This window comes from Cherax quadricarinatus, chromosome 28, assembly GCF_038502225.1.
Source record: "Cherax quadricarinatus isolate ZL_2023a chromosome 28, ASM3850222v1, whole genome shotgun sequence".
Lineage (NCBI taxonomy): Eukaryota > Metazoa > Arthropoda > Malacostraca > Decapoda > Parastacidae > Cherax > Cherax quadricarinatus.
This window is the reverse complement of record NC_091319.1, coordinates 36,891,535-36,914,034: the sequence shown is the minus strand read 5'-3', so window position 1 is coordinate 36,914,034 and position 22,500 is coordinate 36,891,535. Positions and strand designations below refer to the sequence as shown.

Below are 22,500 nucleotides of genomic sequence, written 5' to 3'. Positions count from 1 at the left end.
CTACCCAAGACTCTATAACCCCACCCGCTAGATCATCAGATGCAGCATTCTCCACCTGACCTCAACATTCTGAACATGACTATAAATACTCTCGTACCTTCCAACCCCAGGTAGATCCGTGTGTGACTTGAAAAAGCCCACTGTGTGGGTGAAACGTTGTCAATAAAGGATCACATTATACTGCATTTGTGTTTATATTTTCATTGTGTCGGTATTTTATACCATTTATTTCCACTCCCACCCCTACAGTGTTGCCTATGCTCGACCTGCTTATAGTGAGTTAATCGCCTTGTTCAATGGATTACCATTTGCTAAACCTTATTGAATACTTGAGTGCCTATTCTTTATCGTGCTATGAGAGATAGACCATTCACATTCAGCTTGGCGGTTAATTGGAACCTGGAACCCCACACCCAAACAACCACTCATAGGTGATACAGTACTTGTAGTGCAGCTGTAGCACTGTAGATTGTCCAGGTCGATGTGACGTCCTGGTGTAGATCCAGCTCGATGTACGTCCTGTGTGTATGTGTGTGTGTATGTGCGTGTGTGTGTGTGTGTGTGTGTGTGTGTGTGTACTCACCTAGTTGTACTCACCTAGTTGAGGTTGCGGGGGTCGAGTCCGAGCTCCTGGCCCCGCCTCTTCACTGATCGCTACTAGGTCACTCTCCCTGAGCCGTGAGCTTTATCGTACCTCTGCTTAAAGCTATGTATGGATCCTGCCTCCACTACATCGCTTCCCAAACTATTCCACTTACTGACTACTCTGTGGCTGAAGAAATACTTCCTAACATCCCTGTGATTCATCTGTGTCTTTAGCTTCCAACTGTGTCCCCTTGTTACTGTGTCCAATCTCTGGAACATCCTGTTTTTGTCCACCTTGTCAATTCCTCTCAGTATTTTGTATGTCGTTATCATGTCCCCCCTATCTCTCCTGTCCTCCAGTGTCGTCAGGTTGATTTCCCTTAACCTCTCCTCGTAGGACATACCTCTTAGCTCTGGGACTAGTCTTGTTGCAAACCTTTGCACTTTCTCTAGTTTCTTTACGTGCTTGGCTAGGTGTGGGTTCCAAACTGGTGCCGCATACTCCAATATGGGCCTAACGTATACGGTGTACAGGGTCCTGAACGATTCCTTATTAAGATGTCGGAATGCTGTTCCGAGGTTTGCTAGGCGCCCATATGCTGCAGCAGTTATTTGGTTGATGTGCGCTTCAGGAGATGTGCCTGGTGTTATACTCACCCCAAGATCTTTTTCCTTGAGTGAGGTTTGTAGTCTCTGACCCCCTAGACTGTACTCCGTTTGCGGCCTTCTTTGCCCTTCCCCAATCTTCATGACTTTGCACTTGGTGGGATTGAACTCCAGGAGCCAATTGCTGGACCAGTTCTGCAGCCTGTCCAGATCCCTTTGTAGTTCTGCCTGGTCTTCGATCGAGTGTATTCTTCTCATCAACTTCACGTCATCTGCAAACAGGGACACCTCAGAGTCTATTCCTTCCGTCATGTCGTTCACAAATACCAGAAACAGCACTGGTCCTAGGACTGACCCCTGCGGGACCCCGCTGGTCACAGGTGCCCACTCTGACACCTCGCCACGTACCATGACTCGCTGCTGTCTTCCTGACAAGTATTCCCTGATCCATTGTAGTGCCTTCCCTGTTATCCCTGCTTGGTCCTCCAGTTTTTGCACCAATCTCTTGTGTGGAACTGTGTCAAACGCCTTCTTGCAGTCCAAGAAAATGCAATCCACCCACCCCTCTCTCTCTTGTCTTACTGCTGTCACCATGTCATAGAACTCCAGTAGGTTTGTGACACAGGATTTCCCGTCCCTGAAACCATGCTGGCTGCTGTTGATGAGATCATTCCTTTCTAGGTGTTCCACCACTCTTCTCCTGATAATCTTCTCCATGATTTTGCATACTATACATGTCAGTGACACTGGTCTGTAGTTTAATGCTTCATGTCTGTCTCCTTTTTTAAAGATTGGGACTACATTTGCTGTCTTCCATGCCTCAGGCAATCTCCCTGTTTCGATAGATGTATTGAATATTGTTGTTAGGGGTACACATAGCGCCTCTGCTCCCTCTCTCAATACCCATGGGGAGATGTTATCTGGCCCCATTGCCTTTGAGGTATCTAGCTCACTCAGAAGCCTCTTCACTTCTTCCTCGGTTGTGTGCACTGTGTCCAGCACATGGTGGTGTGCCCCACCTCTCCGTCTTTCTGGAGTCCCTTCTGTCTCCTCTGTGAACACTTCTTTGAATCTCTTGTTGAGTTCTTCACATACTTCCCGGTCATTTCCTGTTGTCTCTCCTCCTTCCTTCCTTAGCCTGATTACCTGGTCCTTGACTGTTGTTTTCCTCCTGATGTGGCTGTACAACAGTTTCGGGTCAGATTTGGCTTTCGCTGCTATGTCATTTTCATATTGTCTTTGGGCCTCCCTTCTTATCTGTGCATATTCATTTCTGGCTCTACGACTGTTCTCCTTATTCTCCTGGGTCCTTTGCCTTCTATATTTCTTCCATTCCCTAGCACACTTGGTTTTTGCCTCCCTGCACCTTTGGGTAAACCATGGGCTCATCCTGGCTTTTTCATTACTCCTGTTACCCTTGGGTACAAACCTCTCCTCAGCCTCCTTGCATTTTATTGCTACATATTCCATCATCTCATTAACTGGTTTCCCTGCCAGTTCTCTGTCCCACTGAACCCCGTTCAGGTAGTTCCTCATTCCTGTGTAGTCCCCTTTCTTGTAGTTTGGCTTCATTCGTCCTGGCCTTCCTGCTTCTCCCTCCACTTGTAGCTCTACTGTGTATTCGAAGCTTACAACCACATGGTCACTGGCCCCAAGGGGTCTTTCATATGTGATGTCCTCGATATCTGCACTACTGAAGGTGAATACTAAGTCCAGCCTTGCTGGTTCATCCTCTCCTCTCTCTCTTGTAGTGTCCCTTACGTGTTGGTACATGAAGTTCTCCAGTACCACCTCCATCATCTTAGCCCTCCAAGTATCTTGGCCCCCATGTGGGTCCAAGTTCTCCCAATCTATCTCCTTGTGGTTAAAGTCACCCATGATCAGGAGCTTTGCCCTGCATGCATGAGCTCTTCTGGCCACTCTAGCTAGTGTGTCAACCATCGCTCTATTGCTCTCGTCGTACTCTTGCCTTGGCCTCCTGCTGTTCTGTGGTGGGTTATACATCACTGCTATTACCACCTTGGGACCTCCAGAGTGAAGTGTTCCCACTATGTAATCACTTTCTTCTCCGCTATCTTCTCTCTCCAGCTCATCAAAATTCCAGCGATTTTTGATATGCAACGCCACTCCTCCACCCCCCCTGTTCCCTCTGTCTTTCCTCAGGATTTGGTATCCCGTTGGAAAGATGGCATCTGTTATCATACCTGTAAGCTTGGTTTCTGTGAGAGCTATGATGTCCGGTGATGCTTCTTTGACTCTTTCTTGCCACTCCTCCCACTTATTTGTTATTCCATCAGCGTTTGTGTACCATACCTTCAGTTTCCTTTCCAACACTGTGGTTTGGGGGGCCTGTGAGGGTGGGAGACCTGGTGGCATACTGTGGGGTTCTATAGCTTGGTGTTGGGTGGAGGCTGTGGGTATGGATTGTAGGGTGTGTTGGGATGGTGTGATAGGTTGTATGGTTCTGAGAGTAGTTGTGTGTGTGCTTGCCCTTGCTGTTCTGTGTGTGCTGTGTGTGTGTGTGTGTGTGTGTGTGTGTGTGTGTGTGTATGTGTGTGTGTGTATGTGTGTGTGTGTGTGTGTGTGTGTGTGTGTGTGTGTGTGTGTGTGTGTGTGTGTCTGTACTCACCTAGTTGAGGTTGCGGGGGTCGAGTCCGAGCTCCTGGCCCCGCCTCTTCACTGATCGCTACTAGGTCACTCTTCCTGAACCGTGAGCTTTATCATACCTCTGCTTAAAGCTATGTATGGATCCTGCCTCCACTACATCGCTTCCCAAATTATTCCACTTACTGACTACTCTGTGGCTGAAGAAATACTTCCTAACATCCCTGTAATTCATCTGTTTCTTCAACTTCCAACTGTGTCCCCTTGTTACTGTGTCCAATCTCTGGAACATCCTGTCTTTGTCCACCTTGTCAATTCCTCTCAGTAATTTGTATGTCGTTATCATGTCCCCCCTATCTCTCCTGTCCTCCAGTGTCGTCAGGTTGATTTCCCTTAACCTCTCCTCGTAGGACATACCTCTTAGCTCTGGGACTAGTCTTGTTGCAAACCTTTGCACTTTCTCTAGTTTCTTTACGGGCTTGGCTAGGTGTTGGTTCCAAACTCGTGCCGCATACTCCAATATGGGCCTAACGTACACGGTATACAGGGTCCTGAACGATTCCTTATTAAGATGTCGGAATGCTGTTCTGAGGTTTGCTAGGCGCCCATATGCTGCAGCAGTTATTTGGTTGATGTGCGCTTCAGGAGATGTGCCTGGTGTTATACTCACCCCAAGATCTTTTTCCTTAAGTGAAGTTTGTAGTCTCTGGCCCCCCTAAACTGTACTCCGTCTGCGGTCTTCTTTGCCCTTCCCTGATCTTCATGACTTTGCACTTGGTGGGATTGAACTCCAGGAGCCAATTGCTGGACCAGGTCTGCAGCCTGTCCAGATCGCTTTGTAGTTCTGCCTGGTCTTCGATAGAGTGAATTCTTCTCATCAACTTCACGTCATCTGCAAACAGGGACACCTCAGAGTCTATTCCTTCAGTCATGACGTTCACAAATACCAGAAACAGCACTGGTCCTAGGACTGACCCCTGTGGGACCCCGCTGGTCACAGGTGCCCACTCTGACACCTCGCCACGTACCATGACTCGCTGCTGTCTTCCTGACAAGTATTCCCTGATCCATTGTACTGCCTTCCCTGTTATCCCTGCTTGGTCCTCCAGTTTTTGCACCAATCTCTTGTGTGGAACTGTGTCAAACGCCTTCTTGCAGTCCAAGAATATGCAATCCACCCACCCCTCTCTCTCTTGTCTTACTGCTGTCACCATATCATAGAACTCCAGTAGGTTTGTGACACAGGATTTCCCGTCTCTGAAACCATGTTGTCTGCTGTTGATGAGATCATTCCTTTCTAGGTGTTCCACCACTCTTCTCCTGATAATCTTCTCCATGATTTTGCATACTATACATGTCAGTGACACTGGTCTGTAGTTTAATGGTTCATGTCTGTCTCCTTTTTTAAAGATTGGGACTACATTTGCTGTCTTCCATGCCTCAGGCAATTTCTCTGTTTCGATAGATATATTGAATATTGTTGTTAGGGGTACACATAGTGCCTCTGCTCCCTCTCTCAATACCCATGGGGAGATGTTATCTGGCCCCATTGCCTTTGAGGTATCTAGCTCACTCAGAAGCCTCTTCACTTCTTCCTCGGTTGTGTGCACTGTGTCCAGCACATGGTGGTGTGCCCCACCTCTCCGTCTTTCTGGAGCCCCTTCTGTCCCCTCTGTGAACACTTCTTTGAATCCCTTGTTGAGTTCCTCACATACTTCACGGTCATTTCTTGTTGTCTCTCCTCCTTCCTTCCTTAGCCTGATTACCTGGTCCTTGGCTGTTGTTTTCTTCCTGATGTGGCTGTACAACAGTTTCGAGTCATATTTGGCTTTCGCTGCTATGTCATTTTCATATTGTCTTTGGGCCTCCCTTCTTATCTGTGCATATTCGTTTCTGGCTCTACGACTGCTCTCCTTATTCTCCTGGGTCCTTTGCCTTCTATATTTCTTCCATTCCCTAGCACACTTGGTTTTTGCCTCCCTGCACCTTTGGGTAAACCATGGGCTCATCCTAGCTTTTTCATTAATCCTGTTACCCTTAGGTACAAACCTCTCCTCAGCCTCATTGCATTTTGTTGCTACATATTCCATCATCTCATTAACTGACTTCCCTGCCAGTTCTCTGTCCCACTGAACCCCATTCAAGAAGTTCCTCATTCCTGTGTAGTCCCCTTTCTTGTAGTTTGGCTTCATTCGTCCTGGCCTTCCTGCTTCTCCCTCCACTTGTAGCTCTACTGTGTATTCGAAGCTAAAACCACATGGTCACTGGCCCCAAGGGGTCTTTCATATGTGATGTCCTCGATATCTGCACTACTCAAGGTGAATACTAAGTCCAGCCTTGCTGGTTCATCCTCTCCTCTCTGTCTTGTAGTGTCCCTTACGTGTTGGTACATGAAGTTTTCCAGTGCCACCTCCATCATCTTAGCCCTCCATGTGTCTTGGCCCCCATGTGGCTCCAAGTTCTCCCAATCGATCTCCTTGTGGTTAAAGTCGCCCATGATCACGAGCCTTGCCCTGCATGCATGAGCTTTTCTGGCCACTGCAGCCAGTGTGTCAAGCATCGCACTATTGCTCTCGTCATACTCTTGCCTTGGCCTCCTGCTGTTCTGTGGTGGGTTATGCATCACTTCAATTACCACCTTGGGACCTCCAGAGTGAAGTGTTTCTGTTTTGTAATCGCTTGCTTCTCTGCTGTCTCCTCTCTCCAGCTCATCAAAATTCCGTTGGTTTTTGATCAACAGTGCCACTCTCCCCCCCCCTGTTACCTCTGTCTTTCCTCAGGATCTGGTATCCTGTTGGAAATATGGCATCTGTTATCATACCTGTTAGCTCGGTTTCTGTGAGAGCTATGATGTCCGGTGATGCCTCTTTGACTCTTTCATGCCACTCCTCCCACTTATTTGTTATTCCATCAGCGTTTGTGTACCATACCTTCAGTTTCCTTTCCAACACTGTGGTTTGGGAGGCCTGTGAGGGTGGGAGACCTGGTAGCATACTGTGGGATTCTATAGCTGGGTGTTGGGTGGAAGCTGTGGGTGTGGATTGTAGTTTGTGTTGGGATGGTGTTCTAAGGATAGTTCTGTGTGTGCTTGCACTTGCTGCTCTGTTCTGCTCTGATTGACCTCTGCTGGTTCCAACCTTGTCTCCTTTCATAGCTCCTTTCGCTTTTTTGTCTTCTCCCTCAACTGCTGTCGTTCTGTTTGTGTTCTGTCTCTGTCTAGGAACACCCTCACGTACTTTTCCGAGTATTTCAACCACGGTTTCTCTTGGAGGATCCTGTTCCGTACTGTTTCTGTCCTGAGAATCAGCTTGATCGGTCGTTTTCTCCCCTTGAAGTACCCCCCTATTCTCTGAAAATTTACAATCTCGTCCATGTCTTCTTCACCTGTTTCCTTGATGATGTTCTCAATCTCCTTTCTTTCTGCCTGCCGTCTTTCAGTGTGTGTCCTTTCCTCTCTCTCCTGAAACCCGTGGATAAACACTGATTTAGCCCTTTCCTCCTCCCATTGCCTCTCCCTCTGTGACTCTGGTTCCTGTCTGTACATGGTCATTTTCTCCCTTGTTTTTTTCCAGTTGCTCTTGGTAGCATTCTTGTGCCTCTGCATTTGACCTACCCCCCTCTCCGCCTGCACCCAGCTGCTCTCCCCGTTCCCTCCTTGGCCCTTCTTGGCAGGTTGATATGGCCTTAGCATAATTCATATCTCTCTCCTTCCTGTTCGGCCTCTCAGCTTCATATGCTGTGTCTTCTCAGGTCAATGCCCATGTAATTTGCTTCAGCCTGTTTGCCTCATCTTCTAGGACCCTTATCCTGGTTATTGCAGTTTCGGCTTGTGCCTCCCAAATCTTCTTCTCCTTCTCCAACCTCTCTTCTAATTTCACAGAAAGCTGTCTCCATTTTTTCAGAAAGCTTTCCTAATTTTCCCTCCCACTCTTGTTCCATCCTTTTCCACTGCTCCTCCATCCACTCCTCTCTACCAGAACCATTCTCATCTGATCCCTGGCTCCTGCGAGTCCCCCCCTCCCATAATTTTTTTTTTTAGAGAAAAGAGTGAGAGAGAGAGAGAGTAAGAGAGAGAAGGGAAAGGTAGGAGAGAGGGAGAGAGTGAGAAGGGAAAAGGGAGGAGAGAGGGGGAGAGAGAAAGAGAGAGGAGAGAGGGGGAGAGGGGCAAAGAGAGGGGAGAGAGAGGAGGAGAGACAGGGGAGAATGGGGGAGAGAGGGGAGATGGAAGAGAGAGAGGGGAGATGGAAGAGAGAGAGGGGAGATGGAAGAGAGAGAGGGGAGAAAGAGGATAGGGGGAGATAGAGGGGAGAAAGATGGGAAATGGGAGAGGGGAGAGATAGTGAGAGAGGGAGAGATGTTAGAGGGGGAGAGACATTAGAGAGGGGAGGTGTTAGAGGGAAGATATGTTATAGGGGAGAGATGGGAGAACGGAGAGTTGGGAGAGGGAAGAGAGAGAGATAGGCAAAGGGAGAGATAGGTAGTGAGAGAGATAGGTAGTGAGAGATATAGGTAGAGAGAGATAGGTAGAGAGAGGTATAGGTAGAGAGGAATAGGTAGAGAGAGGTAAAGGTAGAGAGAGGTATAGATAGAGGTAGTGAGAGAGATAGGTAGAGAGGGAGAGAGATAGGTAGAGGTAGAGAGAGAAACAGGTACTGAGAGATAGGTACAGAGAGATGGGTAAAGAGAGGTAGAGAGATAGGAATTGAGAGAGAAAGAGAGAGAGAAAGAGAGGGAGGGATTTCAGGTCAGTTAACAGGAAGGTATGAAATCCTGTGTGTGTATGTGTGTGTGTGTATGTGTGCCCCCACTTCTAAGTATTCATACTGCTAATAAATATCAGTAGTAATACCCGTATTTCTAAAACTACCAACAGTGATTCTAGCACTTATCACTTCTACTTATAAAACACAGAAAGTAATTAGGTTGTAAAATTTAGCTTGTCTCAGCTTCTAGGAGTGTCTGACGTCACCCTCACTAGGCTTCCCCTCACTAGGCTTCCCCTCACTAGGCTTCCCCTCACTAGGCTTCCCCTCACTAGGCTTCCCCTCACTAGGCTTCCCCTCATTAGTCAACACTATCTTCACCTTATCTATGCTATTTCTGCTCTAATTCTGGTAATAACTTGCAGGAGTGAGTGACCAGTATCTAACAGTGACGCAAGGCCAGGATTCAGAACCCCACAACAACCCCAACAGGTGAGTGATACTTAAGCTGGCAGTGATGCGATGACAAGTTGACAGATGCTGATGACGTAGTCGTCGTACACACACCTTCTATCACTATTTTGAAAATTCTTCACCCGTGATGTTTATAACCGTACATGCTCATACATCCCGCATCCCTCAAGTGATTTCACTTATAATAGAATACACTTCACTTATAATAGAATACACTTCAGATTCGGTGTTACACTTTATATGTATAATGTGACACAACTGTTGTGACGTCACTGCTTCAGCAGGCCTACTGCCACCTTCCTTTGTTATATATTTTATTTTTCCTTTCTACTTCTGCTTATTAACTTTTTCACTCTCACTGTATGGTGCCCCACATTTCACTTGTTATCCAATCTCTCGAAATTCTTGAACACCCGCTTCCACACTCACTTGGATCTTGGTATATTTGAATCTGTGTAGCAACAGAAGCCTACTAGCCACTAACAGTTTGACACTTTGAAATATTAATGATTTCAGGCTTCCTCTCGACTTTTTTTAACTAATAACTTGGGTTATCACTCGTAGGATTGTTCACTGACGTTGTCACTACCACTGATTACTGCTAGCAGTTACTGCACGACTTAAAAACACTAAAGTTCTCGGAGCCTTGTGTCCCCACGTCTGCTGACTGACCGTGTGTGTGCGCGTGTGTGTGCGCGTGTGTGTGTGTGTGTGTGTGTGTGTGTGTGTGTGTGTGTGTGTGTGTGTGTGTGTGTGTGTGTATGTGTGTGTGTGTGTGTGTAATCACCTACTTTTGATTATAGGGGTCCGGTCATAGCTCCTGGTCTCGCCTCTCACTGATCGCTACTAGGTGCTCTCTCCCTGCACCATGTGCTTTATCAAACCTCGTCTTAAAACTATGTATGGTTCCTACCACCACTACATCACATTCCAGACTATTCCACTTCCTGACAACTCTATGAGTGAAGAAATACTTCCTAACAACAGACATAGCCCCACTCCACAAAGGGGGCAGTAAAGCAACAGCAAAGAACTACAGACCAATAGCACTAACATCCCATATCATAAAAATCTTTGAAAGGGTCCTAAGAAGCAAGATCACCACCCATCTAGAAACCCATCAGTTACACAACCCAGGGCAACATGGGTTTAGAACAGGTCGCTCCTGTCTGTATCAACTATTGGATCACTACGACAAGGTCCTAAATGCACTAGAAGACAAAAAGAATGCAGATGTAATATATACAGACTTTGCAAAAGCCTTCGACAAGTGTGACCATGGCGTAATAGCGCACAAAATGCGTGCTAAAGGAATAACAGGAAAAGTCGGCCGATGGATCTATAATTTCCTCACTAACAGAACACAGAGAGTAGTCGTCAACAGAGTAAAGTCCGAGGCAGCTACGGTGAAAAGCTCTGTTCCACAAGGCACAGTACTCGCTCCCATCTTGTTCCTCATCCTCATATCCGACATAGACAAGGATGTCAGCCACAGCACCGTGTCTTCCTTTGCAGATGACACCCGAATCTGTATGACAGTGTCTTCCATTGCAGACACTGCAAGGCTCCAGGCAGACATCAACCAAATCTTTCAGTGGGCTGCAGAAAACAATATGAAGTTCATCGATGAGAAATTTCAATTACTCAGATATGGTAAACATGAGGAAACTAAATCTTCATCAGAGTACAAAACAAATTCTGGCCACAAAATAGAGCGAAACACCAACGTCAAAGACCTGGGAGTGATCATGTCGGAGGATCTCACCTTCAAGGACCATAACATTGTATCAATCGCATCTGCTAGAAAAATGACAGGATGGATAATGAGAACCTTCAAAACTAGGGAGGCCAAGCCCATGATGACACTCTTCAGGTCACTTGTTCTATCTAGGCTGGAATATTGCTGCACACTAACAGCACCTTTCAAGGCAGGTGAAATTGCCGACCTAGAAAATGTACAGAGAACTTTCATGGCGCGCATAACGGAGATAAAACACCTCAATTACTGGGAGCGCTTGAGGTTCCTAAACCTGTATTCCCTGGAACGCAGGAGGGAGAGATACATGACTATATACACCTGGAAAATCCTAGAGGGACTAGTACCGAACTTGCACACGAAAATCAGTCACTACGAAAGCAAAAGACTTGGCAGACGATGCACCATCCCCCCAATGAAAAGCAGGGGTGTCACTAGCACGCTAAGAGACCATACAATAAGTGTCAGGGGCCCGAGACTGTTCAACTGCCTCCCAGCACACATAAGGGGGATTACCAACAGACCCCTGGCAGTCTTCAAGCTGGCACTGGACAAGCACCTAAAGTCAGTTCCTGATCAGCCGGGCTGTGGCTCGTACGTTGGTTTGCGTGCAGCCAGCAGCAACAGCCTGGTTGATCAGGGTCTGATCCACCAGGAGGCCTGGTCACAGACCGGGCCGCGGGGGCGTTGACCCCCGGAACTCTCTCCAGGTAAACTCTAGGTAACATCCCTCTGACTCGTCTGAGTCTTCAACTTCCAATTGTGGCTCCTTGTTTCCGTGCTCCATTTCTGGAACATCCTGAATCTGTCCACCTTGTCAATTCCTATCCGTTAGTTTTATGCTGTTATCATGTCTCCCCTGACTCTCCTGTCCTCCAGTGTCGTCAGGTCGATTTCCCTTAACCTTTCTTCGTAGGACATTCCCCTTAGCTCAGGGACTATTCTTGTGACAAACCTTTGCACATTCTCTAATTTTTTGACGTGCTTGACCAGGTGTGGGTTCGAAACTGGTACTGCATACTCTAATATGGGCCTGACGTACATGGTGTACAGTCTTGAACGACTCCTTAATGAGATATCGGAACGCTATTCTTAGGTTTGCCAGGTGCCCATATGCTGCAGCAGTTACCTGGTTGATGTGCACCTCGGTATTATACTTACCCTAAGATCCTTTTCCTTAAGTGAGGTTTGCAGTCTTTGGCCACCTAGTCTATACTCTGCCTGCGGTATTCTTTGCCCTTCCCCGATCTTCATGACATAGCATTAGGAGAGGTTAAATTCGTGGAGCCAGTTGCTGGACCAGGCTTGCGACCCGTCCAGATCCCTTTGTAGTCCTGCCTAATCCTCATCCGATTTAATTGTCCTCATTAACTTCACATAATCTGCTAACAGGGACACTTCTGAGTCTATCCCTTCCGTCATGTTGTTCACATATACCAAAAACAGCACAGGTCCTAGAACTGACCCCTGTGAAATTCCGCTCGTCACAGGCGCTCACTCTGACATTTCGTCACGTACCAAGACTCGTTGTGGCCCCCCTGTCAGGTATTCTCTTATCCATTGCAGTGCCTTTCCCATTATATGTACCTGATCCTCTAGCTTTTGAACCAATCTCTTGTGAGGAACTGTGTCGAAGGCCTTAGTGCAGTCCAAGAAAATGCAATCTACCCATCCCTCTCTCTCGTGTCTTACTTGTTACCTTGTCGTAAAATTCAAGTATGCTTGTGACACAGGATTTCCCTTCCCTGAAACCGTGCTGGTTGTCGTTTATAAGCTTGTTCCTTTCTAGGTTCTCCACCACTCTTCTCCTGATAATCTTCTCCATGACTTTGCATACTATACATGTCAGTGACACTGGTCTATAGTGTAATGCGTCTTGTCCTCCTCCTCTCTTAAAAACTGGGACTACATTTGCCGTGTTCCATACCTCAGATGGTTGCCTAGTTTCAATGGATGTGTTGAAGATTGTTGCTAGTTGCACGCACAGCGTCTCTGCTTCCTCTCTCAGGACCCACGGAGAGATGTTGTCTGGTCTCACTGCCTTTGAGGTAACAAGTTCACTTAGCAGCTTCTGCACCTCTTCCTCTTCTTTGGTGTTGTGTATTTCATCCAGCACTTGTGTGTGTGTGTGTGTGTGTGTGTACTCACCTATTTGTACTTACCTATTTGTGGTTGCAGGGGTCGAGTCTTAGCTCCTGGCCCCGCTTCTTCACTGGTTGCTACTGGGTCCTCTGTCTCCCTGCTCCATGAGCTTTATCAAATCTCATCTTAAAACTATGTATGGTTCCCACCTCCACTACGTCACTTTCTAGGCTATTCCACCACCTAACAACTCTATGACTGAAGAAATACTTCCTAACATCCCTTTGACTCATCTCAGTCTTCAACATCCACTTGTGACCTCTTGTTTCTGTGTCCCCTCCCTGGAACATCCTGTCTTTGTCCACCTTGTCTATTCTGTGCAGCATTTTGTATGTCGTTATCATGTCTCCCCTGACCCTCCTGTCCTCCAGTTTCGTCAGGCCGATTTCCATTAACCTTTCTTCGTAGGACATTCCCCTTAGCTCTGGAACTAACCTTGTTGCAAACCTTTGCACTTTCTCTAATTTCTTGGCGTGCTTGATCAAGTGCGGGTTCCAAACAGGTGCTGCATACTCCAGTATGGACCTGACGTACACGGTGTACAGTGTCTTGAACGATTCCTTACTAAGGTATCGGAACGCTGTTCTCAGGTTTGCCAGGGTCCCATATGCTGCAGCAGTTATCTGGTTGATGTATGCTTCCAGAGACATGCTCGGTGTTATAGTCACCCCAAGATCTTTCTCCTTGAGCGAGGTTTGCAGTCTTTGACCAACTAGCCTATACTCCGTCTACGGTCTTCTGTGCCCTTCCCCGATCTTCATGACTTTGCATTTGGCGGAGTTAAATTCGAGAAGCCAGTTGCTGGACCAGGTGTCCAGTCTGTCCAGGTCTCTTTGAAGTCCTGCCTGATCCTCATCTGATTTAATTCTCCTCATTAACTTCACATCATCTGCGAACAGGGACACTTCTGAGTCTAACACTTCCATCATGTCGTTCACATATACCAAAAATAGCACTGGTCCTAGGACCGACGCCTGTGGGACCCCATTCGTCACAGGTGCCCACTGTGATACCTCATCACGTACCATGGCTCGTTGTTGCCTCCCTGTCAGGTATTCTCTGATCCACTGCAGTGCCCTTCCTGTTATGTGCGCCTGATCCTCTAACTTCTGCACTAATCTCTTTTGAGGAACTGTGTCAAAGGCCTTCTTGCAGTCCAAGAAGATGCAATCAGCCCACTCTTCTCTCTCGTGTCTTACTTCTGTTACTTTATCATAAAACTCCAGAAGGTTTGTGACACAGGATTTCCCATCCATGAATCCGTGCTGGTTGGCGTTTATGCTCTTGTTCCGTTCCAGGTGCTCCACCACTCTCCTCCTGATAATGTGGTTGCTGGTGTTTGTTGATGATTCTGAAGACAGTGGAGAGGACTACTGTGTCTGTACTGGGCTGAGGTGGATGGTTGTTAATTGTCGGCTGAGGTGGATGGTTGTTAATTGTCAGCTGAGGTGGATGGTTGTTAATTGTCAGCTGAGGTGGATGGTTGTTAATTGTCAGCTGAGGTGGATGGTTGTTAATTGTCAGCTGAGGTGGATGGCTGAGGCCCTGGTACTAAAGTTGATAGTTTTATTGGAGTGTGGATAAATTCTGTAATGGATCTCTGCTTTCTTTTACCCTGCATTATTAGCTACTCTAGACCCTTTGTCAGAGCAGTGCTTCTAGATTCGTCAGGGTCCTCTTCAGTAGACGCTGCTCACGTATTGTCGCAATGTTAAATGTTGTTCTTCAGGTTCTTCTTTGTCTTCCTCTGTTATTTAACTCTCTTCTATCTATGCACTGAGCCCTGCCAACGTTTTCTCTGGACTCTGTCATCATCATCATCATCATCATCATCATCATCATCATCATCTAAGAGATCATTCACATCATCTTCCTGCATATCTTCAAAATCATCACCTGGTAATCTTCTTACCAGTTGAACTATTTCCTACACCCATCTCTCAAGCGAGGGGAAAAAAAGGGGAAGAATTCACCACACTGGGCAGTAACTTTCCCCAACCTCCATTAAATATTGAGTGAGACACTTCATTCCATGCACTTCTAGGATAGCTGATGGCATCTGAAATGTTAAATTTATACTCAAAGTTTGTTACTACTAAGTTGGAGACAGAGTCCTTTGATGTGACTAGTTTTTTTATTACTTTTTGTGTATAGTTATACTTGAATGATTTAATAACGTCACAGTCGAGTGGTTGTACTGAAGATATATCTGCAGGTAAAAATGTAACTTTTACATGTGGGTTCACATCTAAAAAAAAGCTTCTGGATGAGTAGGGGAATTATCAAGAGTAAAGAGAACCTTGAATGCTGGGCAGTAAAATTGTTAATTAAGGAATAAAGTGATGCTTAATCCAGTCAGTAAGTAATTTTTTCTATCATCCATGCCGAGTGGTTTGACCTACAAATTACTAGCAAGGTGGTTTTAGCTATTCCTTTCAAAGAACGATGAGTCTTGGAGAGGTAAATAACCACGACCTTTCACTTGAAATCATTTGATATGTTACTACGAAGAAGCAAAGTGAAGCGATCCTTTGCGGCCTTGACTCCTGGAACGCTTTTCTCTTGCTGTCTGATGTAAGCTCTTGTTGGCATTTTCTTCCTAGACACTTGTCTCATCAGCATTGAACATTTGCTGTGGCTCGAACCACTCACAGAAATAATTTCCTGGAATTTAACACGGAAATTACTTTGTAGATGAATGGTTCAGAGAACCGACATGTTGATAAATTAGACACATGTGCAACTCTTGGGTATCTTTATTGAGGAAACGTTTCTCCACACAGTGGCTTCATCAGTCCATACAAAGGAGAATCTTGAAGAACAGGAGGAGAATGAGGTAATCAGTCCCTCAACCTTGAGTCGATGTGGTCAGTCCATCAATCTAGAATAGAATACGGCATACGTGCTGAGAAGGAGCTTATAAACCGTCGGCAGGAGAGGTGCAGAAGTCATAGGTCGTGTAACATTTGTTCAATGTTGAAGTAGGTCGTGCCCAAGAATTAGGCAAGCGAAGAATTCCCAAGTATTAAGATCCCAAGAAGTTGCAGTGTCTGACAGGTTTGTAGATGAATGGTTCAGAGAACCGACTGAACCTATGACTGCTGCACCTCTCCTACCAACGGTTTATAAGCTCCTTCTCAGCACGTATGCCGTATTCTATTCAAGATTGATGGACTGACCACATCGACTCAAGGTTGAGGGACTGATTACCTCATTCTCCTCCTGTTCTTCAAGATTCTCCTTTGTATGGACTGATGAAGCCACTGTGTGGAGAAACGTTTCCTCAATAAAGATACCCAAGAGTTGCACATGTGTCTAATTTATCAACGGAAATTACTTGCTGCTGTGTGATCAGTTGAAGCACTATCAACACAATACTTAATAGTGCAGAATTTATTATGTAATTTGAAGTTGTGAAACCAGAAGGAGATAAAAAAACAATCTTAAAGTCCTCCTCATCACACAGTCTTCAGGTCGTCCTCATCACACAGTCTTCAGGTCTTCCTCATCACACAGTCTTCAGGTCGTCCTCATCACACAGTCTTCAGGTCGTCCTCATCACACAGTCTTCAGGTCGTCCTCATCACACAGTCTTCAGGTCGTCCTCATCACACAGTCTTCAGGTCTTCCTCATCACACAGTCTTCAGGTCGTCCTCATCATACAGTCTTCAGGTCGTCCTCATCACACAGTCTTCAGGTCGTCCTCATCACACAGTCTTCAGGTCGTCCTCATCACACAGTCTTCAGGTCGTCCTCATCACACAGTCTTCAGGTCGTCCTCATCACACAGTCTTCAGGTCGTCCTCATCACACAGTCTTCAGGTCGTCCTCATCATACAGTCTTCAGGTCGTCCTCATCATACAGTCTTCAGGTCGTCCTCATCACACAGTCTTCAGGTCGTCCTCATCACACAGTCTTCAGGTCGTCCTCATCACACAGTCTTCAGGTCGTCCTCATCACACAGTCTTCAGGTCGTCCTCATCACACAGTCTTCAGGTCGTCCTCATCACACAGTCTTCAGGTCGTCCTCATCACACAGTCTTCAGGTCGTCCTCATCACACAGTCTTCAGGTCGTCCTCATCACACAGTCTTCAGGTCGTCCTCATCACACAGTCTTCAGGTCGTCCTCATCACACAGTCTTCAGGTCGTCCTCATCACACAGTCTTCAGGTCGTCCTCATCACACAGTCTTCAGGTCTTCCTCATCATACAGTCTTCAGGTCGTCCTCATCACACAGTATTCAGGTCGTCCTCATCACACTGTCTTCAGGTCTTCCTTCACACAGCCTTCAGGTCGTCCTCATCACATAGTCTTCAGGTTGTCCTCATCACACAATCTTCTGGTCGTCCTCATCACACAGTCTTCAGGTCGTCCTCATCACACAATCTTCAGGTCGTCCTCATCACATAATCTTCAGGTCGTCCTCATCACACAATCTTCAGGTCGTCCTCATCACACAATCTTCAGGTCGTCCTCATCACACAATCTTCAGGTCGTCCTCATCACACAATCTTCAGGTCGTCCTCATCACACAATCTTCAGGTCGTCCTCATCACACAATCTTCAGGTCGTCCTCATCACACAATCTTCAGGTCGTCCTCATCACACAATCTTCAGGTCGTCCTCATCACACAGTCTTCAGGTCGTCCTCATCACACAGTCTTCAGGTCGTCCTCATCACACAGTCTTCAGGTCGTCCTCATCACACAATCTTCCGGTCATCCTCATAACACAATCTTCAGGTCGTCCTCATCACACAATCTTCAGGTCGTCCTCATCACACAATCTTCAGGTCGTCCTCATCACACAATCTTCAGGTCGTCCTCATCACACAATCTTCAGGTCGTCCTCATCACACAATCTTCAGGTCGTCCTCATCACACAATCTTCAGGTCGTCCTCATCACACAGTCTTCAGGTCGTCCTCATCACACAGTCTTCAGGTCGTCCTCATCACACAGTCTTCAGGTCGTCCTCATCACACAATCTTCAGGTCATCCTCATCACACAATCTTCAGGTCGTCCTCATCACACAATCTTCAGGTCGTCCTCATCACACAATCTTCAGGTCGTCCTCATCACACAATCTTCAGGTCGTCCTCATCACACAATCTTCAGGTCGTCCTCATCACACAATCTTCAGGTCGTCCTCATCACACAATCTTCAGGTCGTCCTCATCACACAGTCTTCAGGTCGTCCTCATCACACAGTCTTCAGGTCGTCCTCATCACACAGTCTTCAGGTCGTCCTCATCACACAATCTTCAGGTCATCCTCATCACACAATCTTCAGGTCGTCCTCATCACACAATCTTCAGGTCGTCCTCATCACACAATCTTCAGGTCGTCCTCATCACACAATCTTCAGGTCGTCCTCATCACACAGTTTTTGCTCAAGCTATTCAGTCAATAAGTTTTCCATGTTGTTTACGTTTTGTGATCGATGTGTTACTGTTATCAGCAGGTGAGAACCTGGGATATTCACTGCACAAGCCCCGTACATTTGCCTCAGTGTTTTTGCCCGCATGAACTGAGTCTTCAGTAAGACCATAAGCTCGTGCTGTCTCCAACACACGAGCACCACTTTTAAGCCCACTAGATGGAAGAGAAAATTCCCGCAATCCAGCTCGCAGCGCTCCAAATTTTTCTCCCAGAAGTGGCACTCTTCCAGACGAATTTTATAGAAAGTTCGTCAAAAATATGCAACAATGTTGCATTATTATAAGAGAGAAAACATGTTTGAGGAGCGTATTTCAGTGAAGTATACTGTATATTTCTTCTCAGCCATATGCCTGCTTGATGCAACTTTCTCGGCTTTTTGAAAATCAATTGGGAGGTTAAAATCGCTCGCGTGAATTTTTAGAGTGAATCTTATACACACAGACATCGCATTTTAGGGGAAATTCTTAATCAAATGTTATTTTTACTGTTCCAAGATGTTATTTAAAATTATTAATTAAGTAGAAATGGTATACCAATGTGTCATGGTAAAGGAGAACAAACATATTTGATATGATAAATGGTTTAAAAAACCGACAAGTTGAAAATTGAGACACTTATGCAACATATGGAAATTTTTATTGAGGAAACGTTTCGCCACACAGTAGCTTCTTCAGTCCAATACAAATCAGAAGGGTGTAAGGAGAGGAGGAGTTTGAGGTAATCAGTCCCTCAGCCTGGAGTCGATGTGTTCAGCCCATCAATCTTGTAGAAAGTAGAGCATAGGGCCGTAGACGTTGCTTATATGACCCCGCCTCCTCCTGCTTCACCTCACCTCACTACAGTATATAAGCCACTTCTACGGTCCTATGCTGTACTTTCTACAAGACTGATGGACTGAACACATCGACTCCAGGCTGAGGGACTGATTACCTCAAACTCCTCCTCTCCTTACACCATTCTGTTTTGTATGGGACTGATGAAGCCACTGTGTGGCGAAACGTTTCCTTAATAAAGATTCCCATATGCTGCATCAGTGTTTCAATCTTCAACCTGTTTGTACAAATACAGAGATCATTTACGGCCCGCATAGAGCCAGTAAGTCATTTAAATTACTGGAACACCTTAAAGTCTTGAATATGTACTCAATGGAGGGAAGGAGTGAGATACATGATAACATATACTCGGAGGACCTGGTCCCAAATCTGTACGCTCCCATAAACACATATCAGAGTGGGAGATATACCTGGAGAGGGTTTCAGGGGTCAACGCCCCCGTTGCACGGTCTGAGGGCAGGCCTCGAGGTGGTTGAGGGTCTGATCAAAAAGGCTGTTACAGCCCGGCTGATCAGGTACCGACTTTATGGGAGGAAGTGCAAAATAAACCAAGTGAAAAATACAATAAGAGAACAGGACACTGTGCATCAAAGTTCACATTACTTTAGCCACATGACCAGACTCCAGGTAAGTATGGGTGCCAAGCTGAATTTAAACAGTGAATTCCATACTTATGAGCACCAGGCCTGTATTATGTTATTTTAGTATGTGGCAAGATTTGATGAAAAAAACTTATCAGAGACCTGGTGCTCTGTGTGTGAGATTCACCGCTTAGCGCCCATACTTATTTGGGGTCTTGTCCATACTTATATTTAGGTCAAAGAGACAAATCTCATGAGACCAGAGTTGAGCAACATGTAATATCAAATGGACAAAAATCCAGTAGTTTGTTTATTCATGTAAGGAATGCAGGAAAATGTGTAGATTGGACTAATGCCAAACAACTTCATCCCTATAATTCTACGCTTCAACAATATTTTGTTGAATCATTATTATTTTTAATCGTGATTTACAGCATATTTCAAATTTGAGTTCTGGTGTATATAAACTTGATAATTTTATAGTCTGGAATATTTTTTCATGAAAATGCAGTGTGTTCTTTGTCAAACTAAAAATTTGACTTTATCCTGGACAAACATATGTGCAAGACAGGATTGCGTGAGATGTTATCATCTGTCATTGAGGTGTTGTCATCTGTCAGTGAGGTGTTGTCATCTGTCATTGAGGTGTTGTCATCTGTCAGTGAGGTGTTGTCATCTGTCAGTGAGGTGTTGTCATCTGTCAGTGAGGTGTTGTCATCTGTCAGTGAGGTGTTGTCATCTGTCAGTGAGGTGTTGTCATCTGTCAGTGAGGTGTTGTCATCTGTCAGTGAGGTGTTGTCATCTGTCAGTGAGGTGTTGTCATCTGTCAGTGAGGTGTTGTCATCTGTCAGTGAGATGTTATCATCTGTCACTGAGGTGTTGTCATCTGTCAGTGAGGTGTTGTCATCTGTCAGTGAGGTGTTGTCATCTGTCAGTGAGGTGTTGTCATCTGTCAGTGAGGTGTTGTCATCTGTCAGTGAGGTGTTGTCATCTGTCAGTGAGATGTTATCATCTGTCATTGAGGTGTTGTCATCTGTCAGTGAGGTGTTGTCATCTGTCAGTGAGGTGTTGTCATCTGTCAGTGAGGTGTTGTCATCTGTCAGTGAGATGTCACTTCAGAGCTTAACATTCAGAATGTGTTTCTCTTGCCTTTTCTTCCTATTCCTCTGAAGTTAAGTGTGTAAGCTCCAGAAAGTACTGGGGTTTAATTTCTTATTTTCACTATGGTATTTTAACATTTTAGCATTGACGCTTCATTTCTTCCAAATATGTACAAATACATATTATGACCAATTCTAAAGCATTCAAAACGAATAATTATCACACTGTGTGGCATACCCATGTCACACACCCACACAGGCATGCCCTGCCCACCAGCTGTTAAGGGTATAACGGTGTAGCCCAGTTGTAACACTAAATAGCTCGGCTCAACCAGCCAACCACAAGGAAGCTCACCAAAGTTGTGAAGTTATGTCTGGAACTTGTGGATCAACAGTGGCAGACTTACCTCGAGTCTAGTCGCTCATAATTCTCACTGTGGCTCTTTCTTGTTAACTTGTTATTCTGTACATAGTTTATATACATTGTACAATTACTTGCATTCGTAGTTAGTGAAGGAAATACTCAAAGCATTTACTATTTCCTGGATTTTCTCTCATTGCTACATAAGTTATCATGATGACGAAGCTACGATCAGGTGTACACGTCACAACACCTGTGTTTGTAAGATTTCCTGACATATGTATGATTCCAGGGGCAGATTTGCTACTATTTATTAAGATTACACTGTGTTGTCAGAAAGTACATTGTGTTCACTACTTACAATGATAATTGGGTAAATAATCATAATTAATAATAATAAACAAATCCTAAATAATACTATATAATGAAAGAAATACTTATAATAATAATAATAATAACTGCAGTTATCTGAAGGTGTGTGTGTAGTCTGGAGGAAGATTATTCACGCGATATTTGAAGGTTATATTACCATGGGAAGATTTTCAGTTAATTATTCTGTAGCCACAGGAAAATAACTAAAACATTACCAACAGTAAATGTAACAACAGGAGTATCAACAGCATCAACGAGAACATCCGTTAAGGCAACAGCAACAACAACATCAACAAGATTATCAACAGTAAGAAAATTAGCTACAACAACAACAATACAACAACAGTGATTTCTCGACGTGAAGGTAAGTCAAATGTATGAAATTAACAATAATTTTATAAGAGTTAACAACAGCTTGTGTCTTCTCACTTACATGTCATCACATAACATGAAGTACAAGAGGTTAGTGTTATATTTGTTAAATTTCTTAAGTGAGATGAATGTGTATGGATGACATGACGTAAAGTTGGAACGACATGACGTAAAGTTGGAACGACATGACGTAAAGCTGCAACGACATGACGTAGAGCTGCAACGACATGACGTAGAGCTGCAACGTTCGTAAATTCTCACAGCTTCCGTCTTTGTCATATAATTATAGTCTTAGGAAAAACCTGTAAATTACTTACCAGCAATATTTAATTCACACGTTCATGGAAATCCACTGAATACAGAGGTTAAAATATTGTATATATAAATGATATTTAATTATTAATAGATATTTGGGAAGGTATGAAATATTTTGAGAAAATGTTGTGTAATGAGGATACGCAACATAATGTTACTGAAAGTCATATTTACAACAATATCGCACATTACATAGTTATCCATTACCTCCATACTGATGCCTCCACGAGGTGAGCTGTAGTTGAGGGTAG

The 22,500-nt window shown here is 45.1% G+C and overlaps 1 protein-coding gene across 2 annotated transcripts in view; it reads right to left on the bottom strand.

Moving 5' to 3' along the window:
* Nucleotides 1-22,500, bottom strand: part of LOC128693193 (irregular chiasm C-roughest protein-like) — a 248,479-nt gene that overhangs the window by 52,996 nt on the left and 172,983 nt on the right. For both annotated transcript variants that reach the window (XM_053782672.2, XM_053782673.2), the window contains exon 5: nucleotides 22,457-22,500. This exon is cut by the window's right edge and continues 129 nt beyond it. In XM_053782672.2, the coding sequence (XP_053638647.2) occupies nucleotides 22,457-22,500 (44 nt within the window). The remainder of the gene's footprint in view (nucleotides 1-22,456) is intronic.